Source organism: Electrona antarctica (assembly GCF_951216825.1).
Source record: "Electrona antarctica genome assembly, chromosome: 15".
In the NCBI taxonomy this organism is placed as follows: Eukaryota; Metazoa; Chordata; class Actinopteri; order Myctophiformes; family Myctophidae; genus Electrona; species Electrona antarctica.
In genome coordinates, this window is record NC_136796.1 from 7,933,163 (window position 1) to 7,955,705 (window position 22,543).

Here is a 22,543-nt window from a genome sequence, read left to right on the forward strand (position 1 = left end):
TGTGTGTGTGTGTGTGTGTGTGTGTGTGTGGTTCTTCTGTATATGGTATACCACAGTGACGTAGAGCGGTCTATTTTACTGGTTTCAAGGTGTTTCTGTCCTAAATTGCGTCTATAAATAGGCCGCCATCATATGGCCAGGGCTGAGCTGTCTCTGGTTGGTCCTCGTGTTTGGACGTGTTTACCTACATCTGCCCGCCCTCTGCGGCGACGGGAGACATGCACGCACACACACACACACACACACACACACACACACACACACGTTCAATAATAATCGGCGTGGGCTGTCCTTGATGTGTCTGTCTGTGTGTGTGTGTGTGTGTGTGTATACAGGTATTTGTTGTATTTGCGTGTTTGAGCACCTGGCCCACATGGTGTGCGGCTCGCAGGTCAATGTCTGAAAGTGAGAGCGGCATTGATTGGGGCTGGCGCCGTACGCACGCACGCATGCATGGACACACACACACACACACACACACACACACGCACAAACACGTCATGATCCCTGGGACCTTTAACGTCACGTCTACGTAAGTTCATGTCTCGCCCGCTCATTTCTTTTTTTCTCGCCTCCTTTTCCACATATATAGCTCGGGGCGACTCTCTATTTCCCTTTGTCTGTCTGCCACCCTCCATTTATCTTCTCATCTTCACTTATTTCTGTCTCCTCCGCACGCACGTGCACACACGCACAGCAACGCACGCACACACACACATATCTCATGGTCCCCTCGCTCTCTCTCTCTCTCTCCCCCTCGCTGTGTGTAACTGATAGCTGCTTTATCATCCAGCGCTGATGGAATCAGGAGGTCCAGACTCTTATGCACGAACCCTGACCAGCAGCCTGAAGCCTGAGTTAGACTGGGTTGCGGGTGGGTGAGTTCACGTCACGACACCTGCAATGCAACCCAGTATGAATAAAAAACAGTCAAAAAAATGTGGCTAAATAATAAATGTGCCGAATCCAAGCAAGTTCTCTACCATCAGAAACATGTTTTATACTCCTTGCTACTCTGCTTTGAGTGCTGTACAGTATAGACCCATGGTTTCAAACCTTTTCATGATGTCAAGGACCCCCAAAATATATGTGTTTGGCCGCAGAAACCCCATCTCAAAATATTTTGTGCGTGGGACTCTCGGAAGTGGAAATGTTTGTTTAAATTCATTTTTTTTTTTCAAAACAAATCTCAAAAACAGCAGATCTACAAGCTCACAGCGCGCCACAAATACCCAAGTATAACACATGGTTAAATTATAAAAAATTTTTTTTAAGTGTGACTAATTATGCTGGGGAACCCCTGGAACCCAAGGACCCCTGGGGGTCCCCACACCCCATTTTTAAAACCACTACATTAAACCACAGTTAACACTGGAACTGCGGGAATTAGGGGAATAAAACAAAAATAATTCTTAAGAAAATAAAATAGACCTCGACTTTGTCACCCGTCGCACATGACGTTGCTGTCATCCGTGGTGGTGACCTGCTTGTTAGGAACTCGCAGAGGTGCAAAAGACATCTGCAGAGATGAACTTGAGCATCAAGGCAATGTGTTTGTGTTTTATGCAATTGCCATGAGTTAGTTCTTGTGACCTCACCAAAGTTTGTTTCCACAAGAAGCATGCTGCAGCAGAGGAACCACACTACGCCCTTTCATCACATGCAAATGTGCACGCACAGCAGATGCAGAGTGGAGAGATGTACATGAGGAATGCATGCACAGAGGCCAAAAACAATTGTATGTAGGCTACACATTGTGCGTGCGTGCAAAGCAAAGCAAAGCAAAGTTACTATATTTACCCAGGGTAACTGGACTAAGCATCAGATACTTGTTTACAGCCAGGCCCTGCTCATAGAACATTTCATGGTAGTGGTTGCCTTGCTCAAGGGCACTTCAGCGGTGGTAATTTTAACGTGCCGGTCCGGGGATACGAACTGGCGACCTTCCGGTATCAAGACCGCTCCGCAAACCGTTCGGCCACCGCTGCCACTGTGTGTGTGTGCACATCCTGCCATAGGTCACATATTGCATATCAAACCATTTGACTGGGGATGGTCGGTCTAATTGGTGTCTGCAATTAGATGTGGTTAGGCATGTATTTATTTGTTAGGGTTAAGGTAAGGATTTGGGTTATTAGACCAAGACAGAATCTCTGGGCCAGGCTATGCAATACCCGTTCCACCCATCTGTCTGTGTCCCTTTTTATGCCCATATATGGAGTTTCCTGTATCCGTCTCTGTGTCCCTTTATTCCTATATATGGAGTGTTGTGATGTCAGAACAGGCCAGCTCCATATTTGGACCCTGGTCAGGGGCCCTGTCCAGAGCTGGGGCAGATTTTTGGGGGCTTTTCTTTTTGCCTTTATTGATAGACACATAGTTCACAGGAAATGGGAGGGAAGACACATAGCAAAGTTCGTCGGGATCGGGACTCGAACCCGTGACACACTGTCAGGCTGGATTACCAGCATAGGTGCCTGGACCGCTAGGCCGGCCCAGGCCTAGCGGTCCAGCGGCCTGTATCGAATTTTAAGTCGGTGGGGCGAACGGTTCTTGAGTTACGTGGATTACAGATGTACAGAGACTTTGTGCCCCCTGGGCAGTCACTCTAACTGCCCAGGGGGGGGGGGGGGGGGCAGTTCCCGTGGGAGCCTGGGCAGGGGCCCTGTGTGCGTGCCGGAGCTCCGGGGACCACCTAGTAGTGCTGCTAGAATTGGCCAAAAATGACATTTGAATATTCCTTTTAAAACACCCATGGATTCGAACGAATTTTGAATGTTTTCGAATGTATATGATTTTTAATATGAATATGATATGAATATTGCAGCCTAATATGCTGTAAAACGTTCTCTTTCTTTATCTATATGGTCCGCTCCTGTATGGGCCGCGGTTGGTGCTGAGAAATGCACTCTCTTGAGTCTTGCGAGATCAAATTAATGATTCATAATTATCTTAATAGCCTAATTTGTGTATAATGTTTTAGTTTACGTGGCACAGAGTCTCGCTAGAACTCACACAGCAATTTTTTTTAATTTTTTTTTAAATTTGAATCTTAATTTAATACATTTGATTATTCTTTTATTTTTTACATTAGAATATTCATTCGAATATGGAATATTCGTTGGCAGCACTACCACCTAGTGCGCTCGGCTGGGTCCGGGGACCCCTGCTGGCCGCTCTACGTTGGCTATACCCGTACTATTAAACACCTATAGAGCACTACTGCTTCCCCTTGACAATGTGAGATCTCTCAGCTCTCCTGGCTGTATAATCTAGGCTACAAACAAAGGGTTTGACAGTGGTCAAAGAAAACTGTCAGGATTTAGAAGGTATTTGTAGAATCGTCCTCGGGTCTAAATGGGTTAACCGGGTTGTTTTTTTTGCAGTGGTAGCTCCCGTTCTGACCTTAGAGTTGCAGAGTCTCTCGATTGTTGATTATTTTTTATAAATAAGTTGTTTTTAAAAAGCATTTAAGAAGATGTGTGTGTTGTTTTTCTTTTTAACTTGTATTCTTTATTATATTTATGCAATTAATGCCTTTTTAACTCTTCTTTTGAAAAGTATTTATAAGTATTTATAAAGTGTCACTCTCTGCTATAGGTTAGTTTGGTTATGTTTAAGGTTAGGTTAAGGGTATGAAGGCAAATCAATGCAATGTCCCCAAGAGTTTGCAAAACCTGTGTGTTTGTGTGTATTAGTGAGTGAGTGTGTTCAGTACATGCACACACGGTATATACAACACATGCATGTTGTATACTACACACATACACACGCGCGCATGCACGTGCGAACATACACGCACACTGCGGTATAGGAGGGTCATATAGATTCATCAACAGCAGGCAGCAGCTGTGCTCTGTCTATCACACTACAAATATTTTCACAGTCTCACAGTTTAGTAGTAATTTGAGACGCGGGGTTTTCACTTATGTGCATTTACAGGAAAACAACACGGCTGTAAAAGCTCGGGCCTCCATTAAAAGCAATCTGGATGCACTGTAATCCCCTTTATTCACTGTCTGCCCGAACCCCCCTCAACCCCACTCCACCCCACTCCACCGGCAGCGCAGCGATGATGGCCCTCTGGAGTTTTGACAGGCCCTCGGCCAAATTGCAGGGGTTGAAAGTAACTAAGTACATCCACCCACTCAAGTACAGTACAGTCTTTCTTGAGGTATACTGTATGTACTTTTCTTGAATATTTCCAATTTCCAATACTTTTACTTCTACTACATCTTGGAGGCAATGAGTACTCTTTTTACTCCACTGCAAAATACTAGTTACTTTGTAGATTTTGATTATCGCAAAACATACATTAACCACTTCAGCCCTGTATACATTTTGGCCATTTGAAAATGCCTGATCTACAAGCTCACAATGCGTCACAATGCGACACACTGTGAGCTTGTAGATCTGCTATTTTCCAAAGATTAAAACTTGAAATGGGACCTACTGTAAAACATAAACATTTTACTTTTGGTACTTTTACTACATTTTGATGCCAATACTAGTACTTTTACTCAAGCACATTTTGAATTCTGGACTTTTACTTATAGTATTTCTAATATTGATACTATGTCAGTACTTTTTCCACCGTTGCCAAATTGTACTGTACTCTCCTCTCATCATCGTGCACTTAATGCTGTACCACACACTGGAGGGCTGCATGATATTAGGAAAACATGCAATGAGGATGACATTGTTGAATATTGTTTGAGACACACATACGGGTATTTCGGGGCGTGCCGAATCCGCCATTCCTTCGTGGGGTGAAAACCACATGTTCCGATGCTGTGAAAAACAAAATGGGACCGTCAAATATTCTAATCTTTCCGCGATTCTGGCAATAATCATATTCTTTATTGCCTACTGCAGTGGTTCTCAAACTTGTTATTTCAAGCACCCTCATACTCTGACATCATGTTTTAACAGCGGGCGACAGCCTGACGTCTTTTCCAGAAGTGTGTAATTTGTCTGTGGGACCCGGGAACTAGCAGGCGATGTGTCGATAGATCAAAAGTGGGCGGAGGAACGTTGTTCAACAACATGAAAATATTTTATTTTTGGTTGATATCATCCGGCGATATCCAATCAAATTCATGTGTTGCTTTGTTTACCCTCCATGCGGAACGGTAATACTTTTACATTACATACAAATGACAGCAGGAACGACCACTAGGAGATTTTTTTTGCTGTTCGCCTGCTGTTAAAATGTAGGGCTGCAGAGTGTGATGTTTTGGGAGAGCCTGCAGTACTGGTAGGGTCTTGAGTGGATGGATGATCCTTGTTCATGAAAACACTGCACACCGAGGCTGGTCACAACATAGACCATACATGTTCAACTGGCGGCCCCCACCTTCACTTAATGTGGCCTGCAGGTTAATATCTGAATACTGATATTTGATTTGAGTTACAATTCCAAACATGCAAACATGATGAACCGCTTTAATTACTTCAGTCGCTTAATGACTAGTAGTACTAGTGAGTGTGGAAATATAGTGGCCCTCTCCATCGTAGATTTTTATTATTATTTTCTCCTTTTTTGCAATTTGTTTTGCATCACAATCAATTTTTTATTAAATCAATTTAAATTGTCACCCGTTTGAATCTATTTTATTCGATTTACGAAATAACATTACATGCCTAGTAACACCTGTACCCACTTGTACATCTTTTAACGTACAGTGTTGCATTTCACATTCTCTCGGCTTTCTCCTGCTTTCTCTCACTATCGTCTAGTTTCTGCACTTTGCATTTGTGTCTTGTTCCAGCTGCCCCTCCTCGTGTCCAGGGAGACAAATCGCACTCTGTCAGGTTTTGGGAGAAAAGGTTTGACCTGCAGCTCACTGTACAGAAGCACTGTGTGCATTACTGGTTTCTAATTCCTGGAACAAGTTGGCAAATGCTGACTGGTCTTACAGTAAACCTCCTTTAGCAGGAGGACGGGAGACACACGGTGCATTTATCCACCGCCGGTGTATCATGTCTTTATCGACTCGATACAAATGCGCGTCTTCATTTGAAATGAAACGAGCGTGACCTTTTTGGGACTTGGCTGTTTGGTGCTCCTCCTCGTTTGAAGAGTGCTTACTGTGAAAGTGTGAAAGGTTTCCTATTCTTCCTTCCCCTCCCTGGGGGTTAACAGGTTTGTTTCTGTATAGACGTGGCGACAGACACATTTTCTCTGGGAAGGTACTGTGGTCAGACAGACAGCGGTGTCCTCATCCCCTCTCCGCCTCCTCTGCCTCCACGCTGGGGTGGGGTTGGGCCCGGCCACTGGCGCTGCCCCCAGCGGCCCACTTATAGTGAGAAACAGCGGACACATCTGACTGGAGATGGGGCGGCAGTGGCTCAGGAGGTAGAGAGAGGCCCCTTGGGAACCAGTTGGATCCCGGGCTCTCCCAGAGCTAGTGTCAAAGTATCCTTGACGCTGAAACCCCCTGACTGCTCCCGATGAGCAGGTTGGTGCCTTGCGTGGTTTCCTCCGCCATCGGTGTATGAATGTGTCTGTGAATGGGTGAATGTAATGCACATTCTATGGATAAAGGGAAGGCGCTATATAAATGCACCATTTACCATTTACAATTTGAAGTCTTTAGTTAATAGTTACTTTGTGGACTTTGATTATTATTACAAAACATACATTAAGCACTTCAGCCCTATATCAATTTTGTCCTTGAAAATAGCCGATCTACAAGCTCACAATGCGACACATTGTAAACTTGTAGATCTGCTATTTTCAGAAGATTTTTATACATTTGAAATGGGACATATCTTCATAATGAGTACATTTTTAGACAAATGCCTTTTACTCACTAAACTTTCAGTATTTCTACATTGCAGTATTGTTACTTTTACTTAACCCATTCTGACCTGAGATCAGATTCTAAAAATGTCTTCTTCAGAAAACTGTCATCCTGACAGTTTTCTGAAAAAGCTATGTTTTTATGTCAGTGGTTCTTCGATTTTTTTAAAATAGCAGACCTACAAGCTCATAGCGCGCCACTCGGTGGCGCGCTATGAGCTTGTAGATCTGCTATTTTTCAATAGCTAAAGCATAGCATAATGCTAACACCAAAAGGGGTTCCCGCCCAAAATGGGTTAAGTACAAAAAAAATAATATATATATAGCACTTTTTCCACCACTGGAGAGAGAGAGAGTGTGTGTGAGGGGGAGAGAGAGAACGCTGACGTGATGGTGAAATGCAGAAATGTATTTATCGGCCTCGCTGCGGCTGCGGTGTATATCGCCCATAAGTCAGTGACTCTCATCCTTGACGTATGGCTCTAAAGTGATGGCTAATGACGTTTGATGCTCGGGGCCCATAGAGCGAGCATCATTCATCAGGGATATTTACATTTCCTCTCTCTCTCTCCCTCTCTCCGCATCCCACCGGGGGCTCCGCGGGAATCGATCGATGGAGCGCTAGCTCACCTATAGTACGCTTTAACCTATTCTGGGCGGGAACCCCTTTTGGTGTTTTAAGCATTATGTTATACTTTAGCTATTGAAAAATAGCAGATATACAAGATCATAGCGCGGCACAGAGTGCCACGCTACGAGCTGGTAGATCTGCTATTTTTTGAAAAATTGTCAAAATGTTGCGCAAATCTTTGAATATATATTCTTTCAGAGCAAACGTTTTTAACTTAAATCTTCGCTTCTGGGGGGTCCCTGGAACAACATTTTCAGATGGGGGTCAGTGGCCAATTACATCTATTTTTGGGGGTACTTGACATGAAAATGTTTGAGAACGACTGACATAGAAACATGGGTTTTTCAGAAAACTGTCAGGATTTAGAAGGTATTTGTAGAATCGTCCTCGGGTCTAAATGGGTTAACCGGGTTGGTTTTTTTTGTGCCATTACACAGGCAGATCAATACGCGCTCCTCCTCCTCCTCCTCCTCCTCCTCTTCGGCTCGCCCCTCAACCATAAAGCCTGAGATGCCGTCTCGTCTTCTCGTCCTCGCGGGTTCTCTTCTCCACATCCCCGCGGTGCTGATTTGGTAGATTTCTACGGACACCGTCAGTCCTAATTGACATTTCCCCCGAAAAGAGGGCCGGTGGGTGGGTGTGGGGGGGAGGCCAAAATTGTGTGCCCTCAGCAGAAATGTGACGCTTTGCCACACATGGACTAAATATCTCTTTACTGCCCTAATCTTTGTTCTGACCTCTACATTATGTGTTTCTGTTTGTCACACTGCAGCTCTCAAACGAACACAATTATTTGGTCACAAACCCGTGTGTGAAAATATTTTGTATACTTTCAGATGTTTTGAGAATAGCCGATTTTCGATGCAACATGTTGTGAGCTTGTAGTTTTCAAATTGCCGATGTTAACACCATGGAGGCCCGGGGCGGAGATCTCCGTCAAGTTCATGGTCATGGTCAAGTGCCCAAGCCGGAGATTGATAAATAGGACGGAGATTAATGATAACAAAACCGTTCACATCGCTCTAGAGCCTAGGAGCGCATGTTGCCCGATCCGATAACTCCCGATCTAAATCATCCCGTCTAATTCTGAAAAAATATCCTGTGTTTGACGGCCTTCCGTGATCCAGTCGCTAGTCGCGATAGATTTATTCTTGTCTCCAGCTGTTGTTGATCGACTCTCGCGAGTGGTGTGGCTATTGTTAGCTGCTACACAGACATGCACACCAACTTCCGGTGCGCCGGTAAAAGTGGTCCGGGCGCTATAAATGATGGGCACATGGATTAAATATGTCCGGGCAATGCTACATATTTAGCTGGGGACCCCCATGGAACCCCCCCCACAAGGACACCTGTTAGTCCTGGGACCCGCTCAAGGACACCTGGGAGTCCTGGGACCCCCCTCAAGGACACCTGGGAGTCCCGGGACCCCCACTATGAGGACGACTGACGTACTGTAGCAATTGCATTTGAAGGGTGGTGGTGTTACAGTTTCTTGCTGCGTACTGTGAGGTCAAAACCTGAATGTTGGCAAAGTGTTCGAAGAGCTTGGGTCTAAAATGAGAAAATCCAATTCCAACACCAATATCAAAAAGTCACAACGGCAGCATGAAAGTAAAACTCATTTTGGATTATTGATACTGATGGCATCTGCTGAGCAGACTGTTGTTTAGTGATATTGTGCGTATAGTGGCATCACCGTGGCCCAGTGCTTTGAGTGACAACACCCCTCCTGTCGTTAATGTGTTCTATCAAACTGTGCTTCGGTCACTCACTGTTTATTGTTTGGAATTGTCCCCACATACTATAAGAGTGGCAGAAATGCTCATAATCTGAGCAATATCACAGCATGACTTTAACCCATTTTGGGCGGGAACGCCTTTTGGTGTTAGCATTATGTTATGCTTTAGCTATTGAAAAATAGCAGATCTACAAGCTCATAGCGCGCCACCGAGTGGCGCGCTACGAGCTTGTAGATCTGCTATTTTTGAAAAATCAAAGAACCACTGACAGAAACATAGCTTTTTTAGAAAACTAGAATCTGATCTCAGGTCAAAATGGGTTAAAGCCTACAGTATGGATAGAACCTGCCTCAGAGTCAGTGGTGGAAAGTAACTATTGTAAGTACATAAGTACGGTAGGCTACATACAGAAGTATACTGTACTTACAGTGCTTTTATTTTACTTGATTGTTTCTCTGTTTTCACACATAAAATGGTAAATGGTGCATTTATATAGCGCCTTTATCCAAGGCGCTTTACAGAGATTGTGCATTACATTCACCCATTCACACACACATTCATACACCGATGGCAGCGGAAACCATGCAAGGCACCAACTAGCACATCGGGAGCAATTAGGGGTTCAGTGTCTTGCTCAAGGACACTTCGACAGTAACTCTGGGGGAGCCCGGGTTCGAACTGGCAACCTTACGGTTACCATCCAGGCACTCTACCCCTGAGCCACCGCCGCCACGGCAGCACACATAATACTTCTACTCCAGTACATCTTTTTACATGTAACGGTGTATTTTTTATATAGTATGGTATTGCTACTTTATTCAAGTTAAAACAAATACATCTGAGTCCTTCTTCCTCAGCTGCTCAGTTAGAGAGCGTGAGATTGCATGTAAAAATGCAAGAAGTAATTCTCACAGAGCTGCATGGATGTGTGAGCTGTGTGTGTGAATGGTGGCCTGCCTGTGGCCTGTGGTCTGCAGACGATGTGGTCTGGGTGGGAGGAGGGGGGTTACAGTCATACGATACGCACCAGAACTCCACTTCAACACAACACAATGTGGCTGCATTCTATTCTATTTACTCATCTAGAGAATCTGATATTTGGGCTAGAGCCGAGGGGCGCAGTCAACTCGGTTAAGCCTGAGTTGCACTTAATTGTGTGTCGCCTCACACCAAAAATAGCTGATCGCCTCACACCAAAAATAGCTGATCTAGCTTGCAGATCTGCTATTTGTGATTGTGTGACACGTGCGTGCAACCGAGAATAAAATCAAGGGTTTCCTTTCCAGCGCGTCTTTGTCGTCGAGCGTCTATCGGATCCGAACACGGTATAGGCCCGTGCTCGGACAAGGGAAGCCGGGCGGGGAGGGTGATGATATTTGTCAATGGCTGCACATACTCCTACCTGTCAGCGGGGAGTGTTGGGCGGGAGGAGTAGAATGGAGATCCTCCCAGTGGGGGCTCCTCACTGGCAGCTGAGCCAGTATGCATACCACGGCAGCACGCAGAAAAATGTGTGTGGGGAGGAATCAATTGGCATAACGACAAAACAAAGGATGAGAAAATAAAACAAATCAAGGATTAAACTTTCTTGCTGTTATTATGGATTATTGTTGCTACTGTACGTTAGGTTCAGGCAGTTCTTTTTTTAAATTAATCTCTTTACAGTTATGTTCTATGTACAATATCTATCCGAGCCAGGAGGCGGCGTCAGAATGCTCATATAAAAGGTGATTTGTCAGCACGGCTCACCGGGCGGCAACACCCATCACCTGTCACCGTCGAGAGAGTCGACGAAACAAAGATGTCACTCCCGCCTAATCTTGTGGAAATATAGACATTGCTCCGAGTTAATTGAGGGGAAAAAAGACAGACAGTTTCAGTCAGCACATTGCAGAGCTGATGGACGACCTGCGGGCGTCGGTACTACGCAAATGTCTCGTCCTCCTGGGTGTGTCCGTGCGTCATCTCGTGCACAGTGCTCTGCTCTCCCGGAGCGGACAAGGCAGCGAGTTACACACTCAGTCTCACACAGTATGAGTATGTTTTCTCACCCCAGACATATACTGTCGTGTGTGTGTGTGTGTGTGTGTGTGTGTGTGTGTGTGTGTGTGTGTGTGTGTGTGTGTGTGTGTGTGTGTGTGTGTGTGTGTGTGTGTGTGTGTGTGTGTGTGTGTGTGTGTGTGTGTGTGTGTGTGTGTGTGTGTGTGTGTGTGTGTGTGTGTGTGTGTGTGTGTGTGTGTGTGTGTGTGTGTGTGTGTGTGTGTGTGTGTGTGTGTGTGTGTGTGTGTGTGGTGTCATGCCACTGATGCCTGCGTGCATGTGTCCCCCTCGCTGTCTGTGGTTGTATTTTTTTCTTAGCAGCGTCGTCATGCCATCTGCTAACAGACCTATAGCCAGGCGGGCAGACAGACTGGAGCGATGACTCGCTCATTCACTCTCCTCTCGACTTGCACATGTGGCAGCAAATACAGTAGTATTTACGGAGGCTGACTGGTAGTTTGATCTAGTGAATGATTCCTTTCTTTCTTTCTCACCTGCAAGTTGAAACCTATCTGGCTTGCTGCTCACTTGAACCGTATACACTTTGTTGACTGGCTGAATCTATTTGCAGAAATTCTGATATAGTTTCATGAATGGAAATGACAAACAAACCGATAGCTGCCTTTGCAGAACTTTGTGAAATGAAATGAAATGAAATGAAATGATTACTATATTTACCCAGGGTATCTGGGCTAAGCTCAAGAACTTGTTTCCAGCCAGGCCCTGCTCATAGAACATTTCATGGTAGTGGTTCAATGCCTTGTTCAAGGGCACTTCAGGGCACTTGTATGAGGCAGAATTACAGACTTGTCTGTAGTAGCATTGGAACATTATGGAGGAGTTGTCTGTCCAGACAGAAATGAAACGTTACACCGTCAGTCGGCAACTATATGTCAATAAAACCTCACGGTATGTATAGCCACAGATGTAGTGTAAACGCCCGCCAAGCTGTTTTCCATACCGTGTACGTCACAACGACATATAGACCGCAGACAGAGGCGAGCCACACTGGATTTATTCTAATTCATTTGATGGAGAGTTTCACTCCGTGCTCCACAACAACTCCCTGGAGACACAACAGCAACAGGAGAATAGCTATAACATCAGCCTGTAGAGAGAGAGAGAGAGAGAGAGAGAGAGAAGGCTGCCTCTTGCACAGTACAATCATGAGTGTGAATTTGACACTAAAGATTTTTACTGTCCTTTTCACGCCTCCCGGACATCCAAAGAATACAATCTGTATCCCAAGTCCATTTAGCTGCAGGGCGACGACATGCAAAACTATTGTAATGAGTTTTGTGGTCTGTACTATACAGTAATCTACTATGCCACATCTGCACATTTGTCCACTAGAGGGTGCAAAAATGCCGAAATAACCCTTGGGTGAAATGCACTATACCTACAATAGGCACCCTAAATCGGTGGTTTCCAAACAGTGCGCTGCAGAGGCACACAGGTGTGCTCTGGGTCTGGGAGACGAGTCTTAGGTGTGCCCTTCTCATGAAGGAATCCGATGGAAGGTAATTCCGACGGAGTAAGTCCGACATGCGGGAACAACGGTTGGACTATTGCTCAAACATGTGCTGCTCCCGTGCTTTATTATTATTTACTATAGTCCTACTAGACCCCGGAAATTACATCTGGCCACAGTAGTTGTTTTCTGTGTGTCGAAGTTCGAACCACTGACTACTAGGGGGCTGCCATAGGCTCAATAGTCACCTCCACATAAATCGTTCGTTTGTCACCTCCACATTGACATTCAGTAGATCCCGTGATCTTTTGTGGCCAGATGTAATTTCCTGGGGTCTAGTAGGGCTATAGTAAATAATAATAATAATGAAAACGCTGTAAAATGTGACCCTTTTAGTACATTTTGATACCAATACTTTTGTTGGAAATATGATTACGTCTTCCACCACTGCTCACTTTCTGTGTCTCTGTGTTGTAGTTTTGTGCTGGTGTTCAGCTGTCTGGTGCTGTCTGTCTTCTCCACCATCCCAACACACCAGGAGATGGCCAACGAAGCCCTCTTCATCCTGGTAAGACTGATGATGGTGCACACACACACACACACACACACACACACACACACACACACACACACACACACGTTATGTGAACACATAAGGTCAGCACGCATCCATTTTTCGATGGTGGAGTGTGTCCGTCACCTGGTACACACACACACACACACATACACACAAGCGACGCGTGTTTTGTTTACTGGAGCAGTCAGAAACAGCCATGTAAGCAGGCGGGGGTGGCGGTGGGGGGTTCAGGTGTTGTTGACTTTGCAGGAAATCACCGACATGATCCAATAATCCTTAACAGTCGCGCCTGTAAGCGCTCTCTGCCGCTGCACTCTAGCTAATACACAGCCACAGGTAATGGATTCTGGGCTTTCTGTGTCTTATATACTAATGCATACGTGGAATGAAGGCGGGTACAGGCTTTACTTTAGACATACTCTTGGTCCGTCATTAGACCGACAACCTACCTCAAACCCTAACCTAACCTAACCGCAAGCATGGGAGCAGCGCATGTCCGACCGCATGTCCGACCGCTGTTTCCGCATGTCGGTCTGTTGGTGATGTCTAATCTGTGCGTGCATCCCACGAAGGCAAGTCTCGCTCGACAAAAGTTCTAGATGCACAATATAATCGGTAGCGTATAGAAATCGGCCATGTCTGCCATAAAAATGCCATATCGGTATCGAACCGATCTCAAAATAATCCAGATTAGTTTCACCGATATTGATGACGCAATAATAATGTGACTGTACTCGCAGAGCAGCCAGTCTGCTGGTCAGTCTCTTTAAGAGCATCAGGCGTTAGTGGGGAGGGGGCTTACCATCTACGAATTCAGCAATGACTTCAATATAAATATAATATAATAATGTACAGTAATATATTGGTATCGGAATCTGTATTGGCCGATATGACCCTGCAAATTATCTGAGATCAGATATCGGTCATAAGTCAATATCGTGCTGCATCTTTACCACCGGCGTAGGGTCCATTGGGCCACGCAGGCCGTGGCCCAGTCAATTTAGAGCTGGCCCAGTCTAACTTCGAAGAGAGGGGGCGAAAAAACAAGAAAAACAACAAAAGATAGCCTACTTTGGCAGCCCTTGTGCATGCAAATGTCTGTTTAGTAGCAAACTACAGCATGCAAGCCGCCTTTGTTTTAAATGGTCCCCCATTAGCACGTCGGCAAAATCGTTCACACCTATCGGCCGGAGATGCGCTATCCATGACATTTAATCAAATGACTGGTGTCATGTGATATTACCCAAGAGACGAACAATAGAAAACCAAAGACAGACACTTTCTGCCCATATCTGTGTGATGATGATGCAGTTGCTTTCCTGCTTATGGAGACCAGAAGTAGGTGTTGTGAGTCTATTCATTCCAATGGGAGAAGTGAACGTGAACACAGCTTTCTGACCGATTCTTTAGCCCCACGGTCACTGAACTAAATATTGGACAAGTGTTAATTTCGTCGACAAAAGACAAAGACAAGCAATTTTACATTTGTCTGCGTTCAAAAACTTTATTGGACAATGGACCGTTTGTACACCAGTCATTTTGATTAAATGTCATGGAGGACATATGGCTCAGGCTGCCATTTCCACTTGAAAACAGACAATAGAGTGCTGAATCAATCAGCCGGTTCTGAAGAAGACTGTTTTTAGTCGAAACGTTAACAAATAAAGCTTTGTCCCTGAGCCCTTTAAGCCACAGTGTGCAGACTTTATCTTCAAATTGACATGGTTGCCACATGACATGCGGTGGCCTTCTGCCCCACAAAAACATGATCTGCCTTGAGGTCATAGTGGCCTTGATGCCCTGCTCACATTGAGGGCATAGTGGCCTTGATGCCCTGCTCACATTGAGGGCATAGTGGCCTTGATGCCCTGCTCACATTGAGGGCACAGTGGCCTTGATGCCCTGCTCACATTGAGGGCATAGTGGCCTTGATGCCCTGCTCACATTGAGGGCACAGTGGCCTTGATGCCCTGCTCACATTGAGGGCATAGTGGCCTTGATGCCCTGCTCACATTGAGGGCATAGTGGCCTTGATGCCCTGCTCACATTGAGGGCACAGTGGCCTTGATGCCCCGCTCACATTGAGGGCACAGTGGCCTTGATGCCCTGCTCACATTGAGGGCATAGTGGCCTTGATGCCCTGCTCACATTGAGGGCACAGTGGCCTTGATGCCCTGCTCACATTGAGGGCATAGTGGCCTTGATGCCCCGCTCACATTGAGGGCATAGTGGCCTTGATGCCCTGCTCACATTGAGGGCACAGTGGCCTTGATGCCCTGCTCACATTGAGGGCACAGTGGCCTTGATGCCCTGCTCACATTGAGGGCACAGTGGCCTTGATGCCCTGCTCACATTGAGGGCACAGTTGCCTTGATGCCCTGCTCACATTGAGGGCACAGTGGCCTTGATGCCCTGCTCACATTGAGGGCACAGTGGCCTTGATGCCCCGCTCACATTGAGGGCATAGTGGCCTTGATGCCCCGCTCACATTGAGGGCACAGTGGCCTTGATGCCCTGCTCACATTGAGGGCACAGTGGCCTTGATGCCCTGCTCACATTGAGGGCATAGTGGCCTTGATGCCCTGCTCACATTGAGGGCACAGTGGCCTTGATGCGCCGCTCACAGTACACTGCCCCAGTTGATTTCAGTGACTCTTTCCTGTCAATAATATGAGTTTTATACAGCAGTGTCTTTTGTCTTAACTCCCCTGTGACTCCCCATGGCCATCTTCAAAAGTGTCCAGTGACTCTGAGGTGTCTAGGGCTGAGCATGTATGAACTCTTTTTATATTTTTTATGGAGGGACAGACAGTAGGCAGACAGGAAATGGGGAAAGAGATGGGGGGATGGCATGCAGTAAAGGCCAGACTGGATTACCACCCAAGGTGCCTGGACCGCTGAGCCACGGTCCAGGCCATGTATGAACTTTTGACTAGGGAGTTTCTTTTCTATTGTTGTTAATTTGTAACTAAATACCAATACTGTGTTTTGTGAAATAAATATTTATTTTTATTTCCTGTTATTTTTGTGTTGTTAAATTGTCATATGGATCTCCCTGGGTCCCTCGGCCTGAAATAAAGATTTATCGATTGATTGAAATAATAATACATTAAATTAAATGTATTACTTCCTTACATTATTTTATTGGCCTTCCTGTCCTGGCTTTTGGCCTTGTTCCTCTAAAATGAAATTCCAGGTCTGATCATGTCTCTCGTCATTTCGCTGAACCACTAGACCCAATAAGAGTCTCAATAAGACCAAACCTTATTGATTTCCAAGTGGCGATAACTTGGGAATAAGATCCGGACCCGGAACCAGACTTTGATCCCAATCTCTACTTATTGGTCAGACCATCTTCACTAGCGTCACTGCGTCACGACGACAGACTCCTATACTGCATCATGGAAGCTCACAAATACTTTGAACAAACTTGTAATAGTAACTGTGAAATTAATCAATGTTGAGCAACTGATAATTAAGTTACTTTTGTCTAAGGTTCTATCCCACACACCTATTATGCCCAATGTACATATGCTCCGTCGCACGATGGAAAATAACAGACCTATAAACTCACAACGTGTTGCATCTGCAACGCGTTGTGAGCTTAGAGAGCATCTATTTTCGCCGCGTGACGCCGTAGTACGACGAAGGATAAATCACTTTGTGGAGCCCTGCAGACTGCTTGTCACTGACTGTGTGTGTGTGTGTGTGTGTGTGTGTGTGTGTGTGTGTGTGTGTGTGTGTGTGTGTGTGTGTGTGTGTGTGTGTGTGTGTGTGTGTGTGTGTGTGTGTGTGTGTGTGTGTGTGTGTGTGTGTGTGTGTGTGTGTGTGTGTGTGTGTGTGTGTGTGTGTGTGTGTGTGTGTGTGTGTGTGTGTGTGTGTGTGTGTGTTCTAGGAGTTTGTGATGATCGTGGTGTTCGGGGCGGAGTACTTCGCCAGGGTGTGGGCAGCAGGCTGCTGCTGTCGCTACAGAGGATGGCAGGGACGACTGCGATTCGCCAGGAAGCCCTTCTGTGTCATAGGTGGGTGTGTGTGTGTGTGTCGTAAGTGTGTTTGTATGTGCCATGCAGGTGTGCATGGCATGCACACACTTCAAGACGGTGGTTCTCAAACATTTTTACCTCAAGGACCCTCAAGTTTCACATGCATTTGGCCATGGACCCCCAATTTTTTGGAGGGGGCTTTTTTTTTGCCTTTTCATTGATAGTGTAGCAGTGTGGCTCACAACCTCAGCCTGGTGGCCTCCAAAGTCTAATATCTCCCCCGAGTCATATAGGGATATCCCTTTGGCTTAGTGGTTAAGATTAGGGCTGTGAATCTTTGGGTGTCCCACGATTCGATTCCGATTCTTGGGGTCACGATTCGATTCAACTCTATTCTCAATCCAAAAACTTTTTTTTTTTTAAATTCTTTGTTTTTTCAGATTCAAAACGATTGTCTATTCAAAATGATTCTTGATTCAATACTACAATACAATACAGCTGTGCTGATCTGAAGTGACTAGTACTGACTACAGTAACTTGAAAATGACTGAAGACATGATGTTTACTGTGATTAGATTAAGCTTACATTTCATATCACAAACATCATGTAGTGAAAACTGTAACTGTAAGCAGAACAAAAATCTAAAAAAAATCTATATTTGGAAATTATGAATCGATTTTGAATCGTTCATAACGGGAATCGCGACTCTAATTCGAATCGATTTTTTTTGACACCCCCAGTTAAGATGTTGGCTTTCCATGTGGGATACCCGCAGGTTCGATTCCCGGGTGTTACAATAGCATACAGTAGATAGACAGGAAACGGGTCATCGGGATTGGGATTCGAACAGTTGATGTGAATGTGTAAACGTGCTTTACCTTCTCTAACACGGTACACCACCTGTCTGTCTCTCTCTCTCTCTCTCTCTCCCCACACAGACTTCATCGTGTTCATTGCGTCGCTGGCGGTGATCGCGGCGGGCACGCAGGGCAACATCTTCGCTACCTCAGCCCTGCGCAGCATGCGCTTCCTGCAGATCCTGCGCATGGTGCGCATGGACCGCCGCGGCGGCACCTGGAAACTGCTGGGCTCTGTGGTCTACGCTCACAGCAAGGTGGGTCTGGGGTCTCTACGCTCACAGCAAGGTGGGTCTGGGGTCTCTATACGCTCACAGCAAGGTGGGTCTGGGGTCTATGCTCACAGCAAGGTGGGTCTGGGGTCTCTATACGCTCACAGCAAGGTGGGTCTGGGGTCTATGCTCACAGCAAGGTGGGTCTGGGGTCTCTACGCTCACAGCAAGGTGGGTCTGGGGTCTCTACGCTCACAGCAAGGTGGGTCTGGGGTCTCTACGCTCACAGCAAGGTGGGTCTGGGGTCTCTACGCTCACAGCAAGGTGGGTCTGAGGTCTATGCCAATGGTTTTCAACCAGTGGTCCGGGGACCACCAGTGGTCCGGGGACCACCAGTGGTCCTTGAGTCGGTTCCAGGTGGTCCCCAGCTAAATGGTGGAGAGTTGGTAACCAAATGAACCCTTATAGATCTGTAACTCTAGTCTAGAGAGTGTAAAATGTACAATAAATCTACACAATTAGAGAATGTAGGAATAAATGTTATTTTGATCAACGTTCTCTCCTAATGGTACCAACAACAACAGCATGGAACTTTGGACAAAATCTTATCCGACAACAACATTTTGTTTTGGGTCTGAGAGGATAAATCTCATCAAAAGGTGGTCCGTGGCTCAAATGCTGAATAAATGATATGAAACCGGTTGAAAACCACTGGTATACGCTCACAGTAAGGTGGGGTGGAAACCTTGTATGTCCAAAGAGAGTTAGACTCTCCTTGCTGTTAAGGCCTATTCATAGTTCAGTTTTAGGTGCTAAGGTGGTCACCTCATAGGCTGACCACCGTTTTGGTGGTCACCTTATCACCTAAACTTGGACTATGAATAGGCCTTTAGGCTACTATTATGGAGGTGGTGCTAAAGGATCATGCATACCTCGTCGTACGGTTGTACTCGACAACAATCATACTGTAGGTATTTCTTTCGTGAGTGATCTGGCTGCACGATGAATGAGTATGCATCGCTATGAATCAGGGTTGACCACCACAATGAGCGACCAGCTCAGTGGCCTTGCGAGAATGAGTAGAGTGATGATCGGCCCTGCGGTTTGGGTTCAATCGCCCAGCAGAATCATACCAAAGACTCTAATAATGGGACCCAGTGGCTCCCTGCTTAATTGGCACTCAACATCGATCAGGGGTTAAGTCCCTGTGACGTACTAGCATCATGTCCAGGGGGTGTACTTGTACATCATGGCTGAGGGATGTACTTTTAGATAAAGATATATGGGCTCCATTTTCGTCACCGCTAAACCCCTTATCCCTACATTTCTTTGCCTTTTTTTTACTATTTTGAAAAACATTTTTTAATAGTTCAACTAGCCAATCTACATTGACACGTTGTGAGCTTGTAGACTGGCCATTTTAACTATTCAAAAATGTTTAGCAAAATAGTAAAAAAAGGCAAAGAGGTTTAGGGATAAGGGGTTTAGCGGTGACGAAAATGGAGCCCATAGGCTCCTGCCTTATGGTGCCGCATGGTTCAGGATCCGTTTGTTTCCCAAGACTACTTACTCACTTAAAAACCCATACGTACTTAATTGTACATCAAATAGCAATCATACCAGTAGCAGTTGCAACATATGTTGGCCTATTGTGACACGTCGCTAAAGGGTTCATGTAGTTAGGAGCACTGCAGTAATAACAGCCACACGGCGGAGGCTTTAGCTAAACCGCCGTCGACCCGTGTGTGTGTGTTCCCCTCACTGCTGAGAACACACAGCGAGAAACTTGCAGAGTCAAACATGATGACGTTACATACAGTAACTAGGTCACGCACGCACACGCGAGCACAGTATTGCTGTGCTTGTTCATTGTGCCGTCTTGTTTTATGATGCGCTGGTTCTCAACATTGGTAATGAACCCTTACGGCTCTGTAACTCAGGGTTAAATTGAACACTGAGGGTGTAGTTTAGGTTTAGGATCCGACAGGAAGCACGCACATCTCAAGACATTCTGCAGGTGCTGGTCAAAAATATACGTACAATGAAAAAGGAAGGGATGTCCGCACACTGAATTGTAGCTCCCAGGAAGATTTATTTATTTGTTACAACGTTTCGACCTCTGTGGGTCTTCGTCAGGTATGTAGTTTAGGTTCCCAGAGATACCACAGTAAAATAAAACATTGGGGGGGTCTAGTTAGTTACAGACTCGTCCATTTGGACCGCGGGTGATCCCCGGACCCCACGTTGACAACATTTTCATGTCAAGGACACCCAAAATAATATAGAATTGTCCATGGGTGGACCCCCTCTGAAAATATATTTCTGTCATGACTCATGATGTACATTTGTGACCAGGTCTAGCAAAATGGTCCTCATCTCGCCTATAATGAAAAGGCAGAAAATCTAAAATAAATTATTTTCATATTAACACAGTTTGAATGTTGAAGAAGGTTTTCATTCCAACAGATTATTGATTTGGGCAAATTAAATGTATACATGTATAAGTCAAAGTAGGCTAGCCAGCTCTAGGTGTTGAAATGTTGTGAACATTGAACAAGGGGATTTTCTCAGCTTTGGGTAAAACGGCACAATCATTTTAAAATCATATCTCATATCTCATATCTCCTTCAAATATTTTCCAATTTCATTGAATGATACATCATATGAAAGCTTACATTCTGTACTTTAATAATCTGTAAAAAACTGAAAAATTACTCTGGTCGAGATGAGGGCATATTTGCCAGACCCGGTCACATATACCCCTGTCACGGGGCAACCCGTGCCCTATATATACAAACACACATCAAACTGCTTTCTATATGAAAGGACTAATGTTTTAAACTTATTGAAATTGTAATCACTGATTTGTTAGTTGTCTCTCCTGCACTGCTGGTGGAAATTCCCTTGATTAGGAATGGGCCAATTAAGTGCTGTGCGGGAAAGGGGTGTTTCTTATGATTTGTCATTGAGTTTTCAGGCTGATTTATGCTTGTTTAATTGTAACACATTATTGGGGGTGTTCTAGTGGTGTACAGAGCAAGGCCATCGCCAAGTAGAACTGGAGGCCAAATGTGATGATGATGATGAAGATGAAGAGGATGTTGGGTATTCAGACCCTAATGATAGTGATACGGTGCTGAGAACGCATTATGATGAGAAACACAGCGCCAGAGGGGCTGCTGATACCTGATCTCTCTCTCTCTCTCTCTCTCTCTCTCTCTCTCTCTTTCTCTGTTTGTGCCTCTACCTATCTGTCAGTATATATAATATATTTATTTAAATGTGCTTCATTGGCATGAAATACAGCTTACGTGTTGACAAAACAAAGTCAGCCGTTCCATATACAAAGTCTGGATCCGCACTATCAATATAAACTAAAAAAAATCACACCTGTGTGAAGTAAGTGGTACAACTCCGTGTGGGGGTCCCCGGAACTTCCAGACCCCCAGGAACGTGCCCAGGGGGGCGGGCCGATTCCGGCGAGCCGTCCCGTGTCCGAAACGGTTGAGAAATGACAGAGTTACCATGTGGGGGGCCCTCTACTGTAGATACACCTGAAATCATCATATATATTAATATGTATGTTAGGCTGCATAACAGTGACACTTGGGTTTGAAAACCAACCAAATGCAATGGTACATAGGCCTGGTACATAGGCTTCCTGGTGCTGATCTGTCTGTCTGTGTGTCTGTAGGAGCTGATCACAGCCTGGTACATAGGCGTCCTGGTGCTGATCTGTGTGTCTGTGTGTCTGTGTGTCTGTAGGAGCTGATCACAGCCTGGTACATAGGCTTCCTGGTGCTGATCTTTGCCTCCTTCCTGGTCTACCTGGCAGAGAAGGATGTGAACCCGGAGTTCCACACCTATGCAGACTCCCTCTGGTGGGGGACGGTGAGTAGTGCGCCCAACACAGTTCTAGCAGCAGCAGCAGAGTGAGTGAGGACGGCGTTCTCTGAGCTGAGGTTCTACAAAGCGCTGCGCAGTGGTGGACTGTATACTGCAGATTCAAGTACACAGCGGCAGTGGCTCAGGGGTAGTCCGGGTAGAGTGACCGGATGGGAACGAAGCTCTCCACACTTTTTCTCGCTTCGCTCATTCGGTCCAAAAGACTTGGCGAGGTGTGTGTGTGCGTGCGTGCGTGCGTGCGTGCGTGCGTGCGTGCGTGCGTGCGCGCGTGCGCGCACGAGCGCGGCTGCAGTGACACTTGGTGGTCAACGAACACTATTT

General features: G+C 45.6%; 1 protein-coding gene across 8 annotated transcripts in view; it reads left to right on the forward strand.

The window, feature by feature from the left end:
- kcnq4 (potassium voltage-gated channel subfamily Q member 4) overlaps positions 1-22,543 on the forward strand; it is a 130,438-nt gene that overhangs the window by 64,927 nt on the left and 42,968 nt on the right. For all 8 annotated transcript variants that reach the window (XM_079522837.1, XM_079522835.1, XM_079522830.1 and 5 more), the window contains 4 exons: positions 13,164-13,254; positions 17,159-17,285; positions 18,186-18,361; positions 22,082-22,207. In XM_079522837.1, the coding sequence (XP_079378963.1) occupies positions 13,164-13,254; positions 17,159-17,285; positions 18,186-18,361; positions 22,082-22,207 (520 nt within the window). The remainder of the gene's footprint in view (positions 1-13,163; positions 13,255-17,158; positions 17,286-18,185; positions 18,362-22,081; positions 22,208-22,543) is intronic.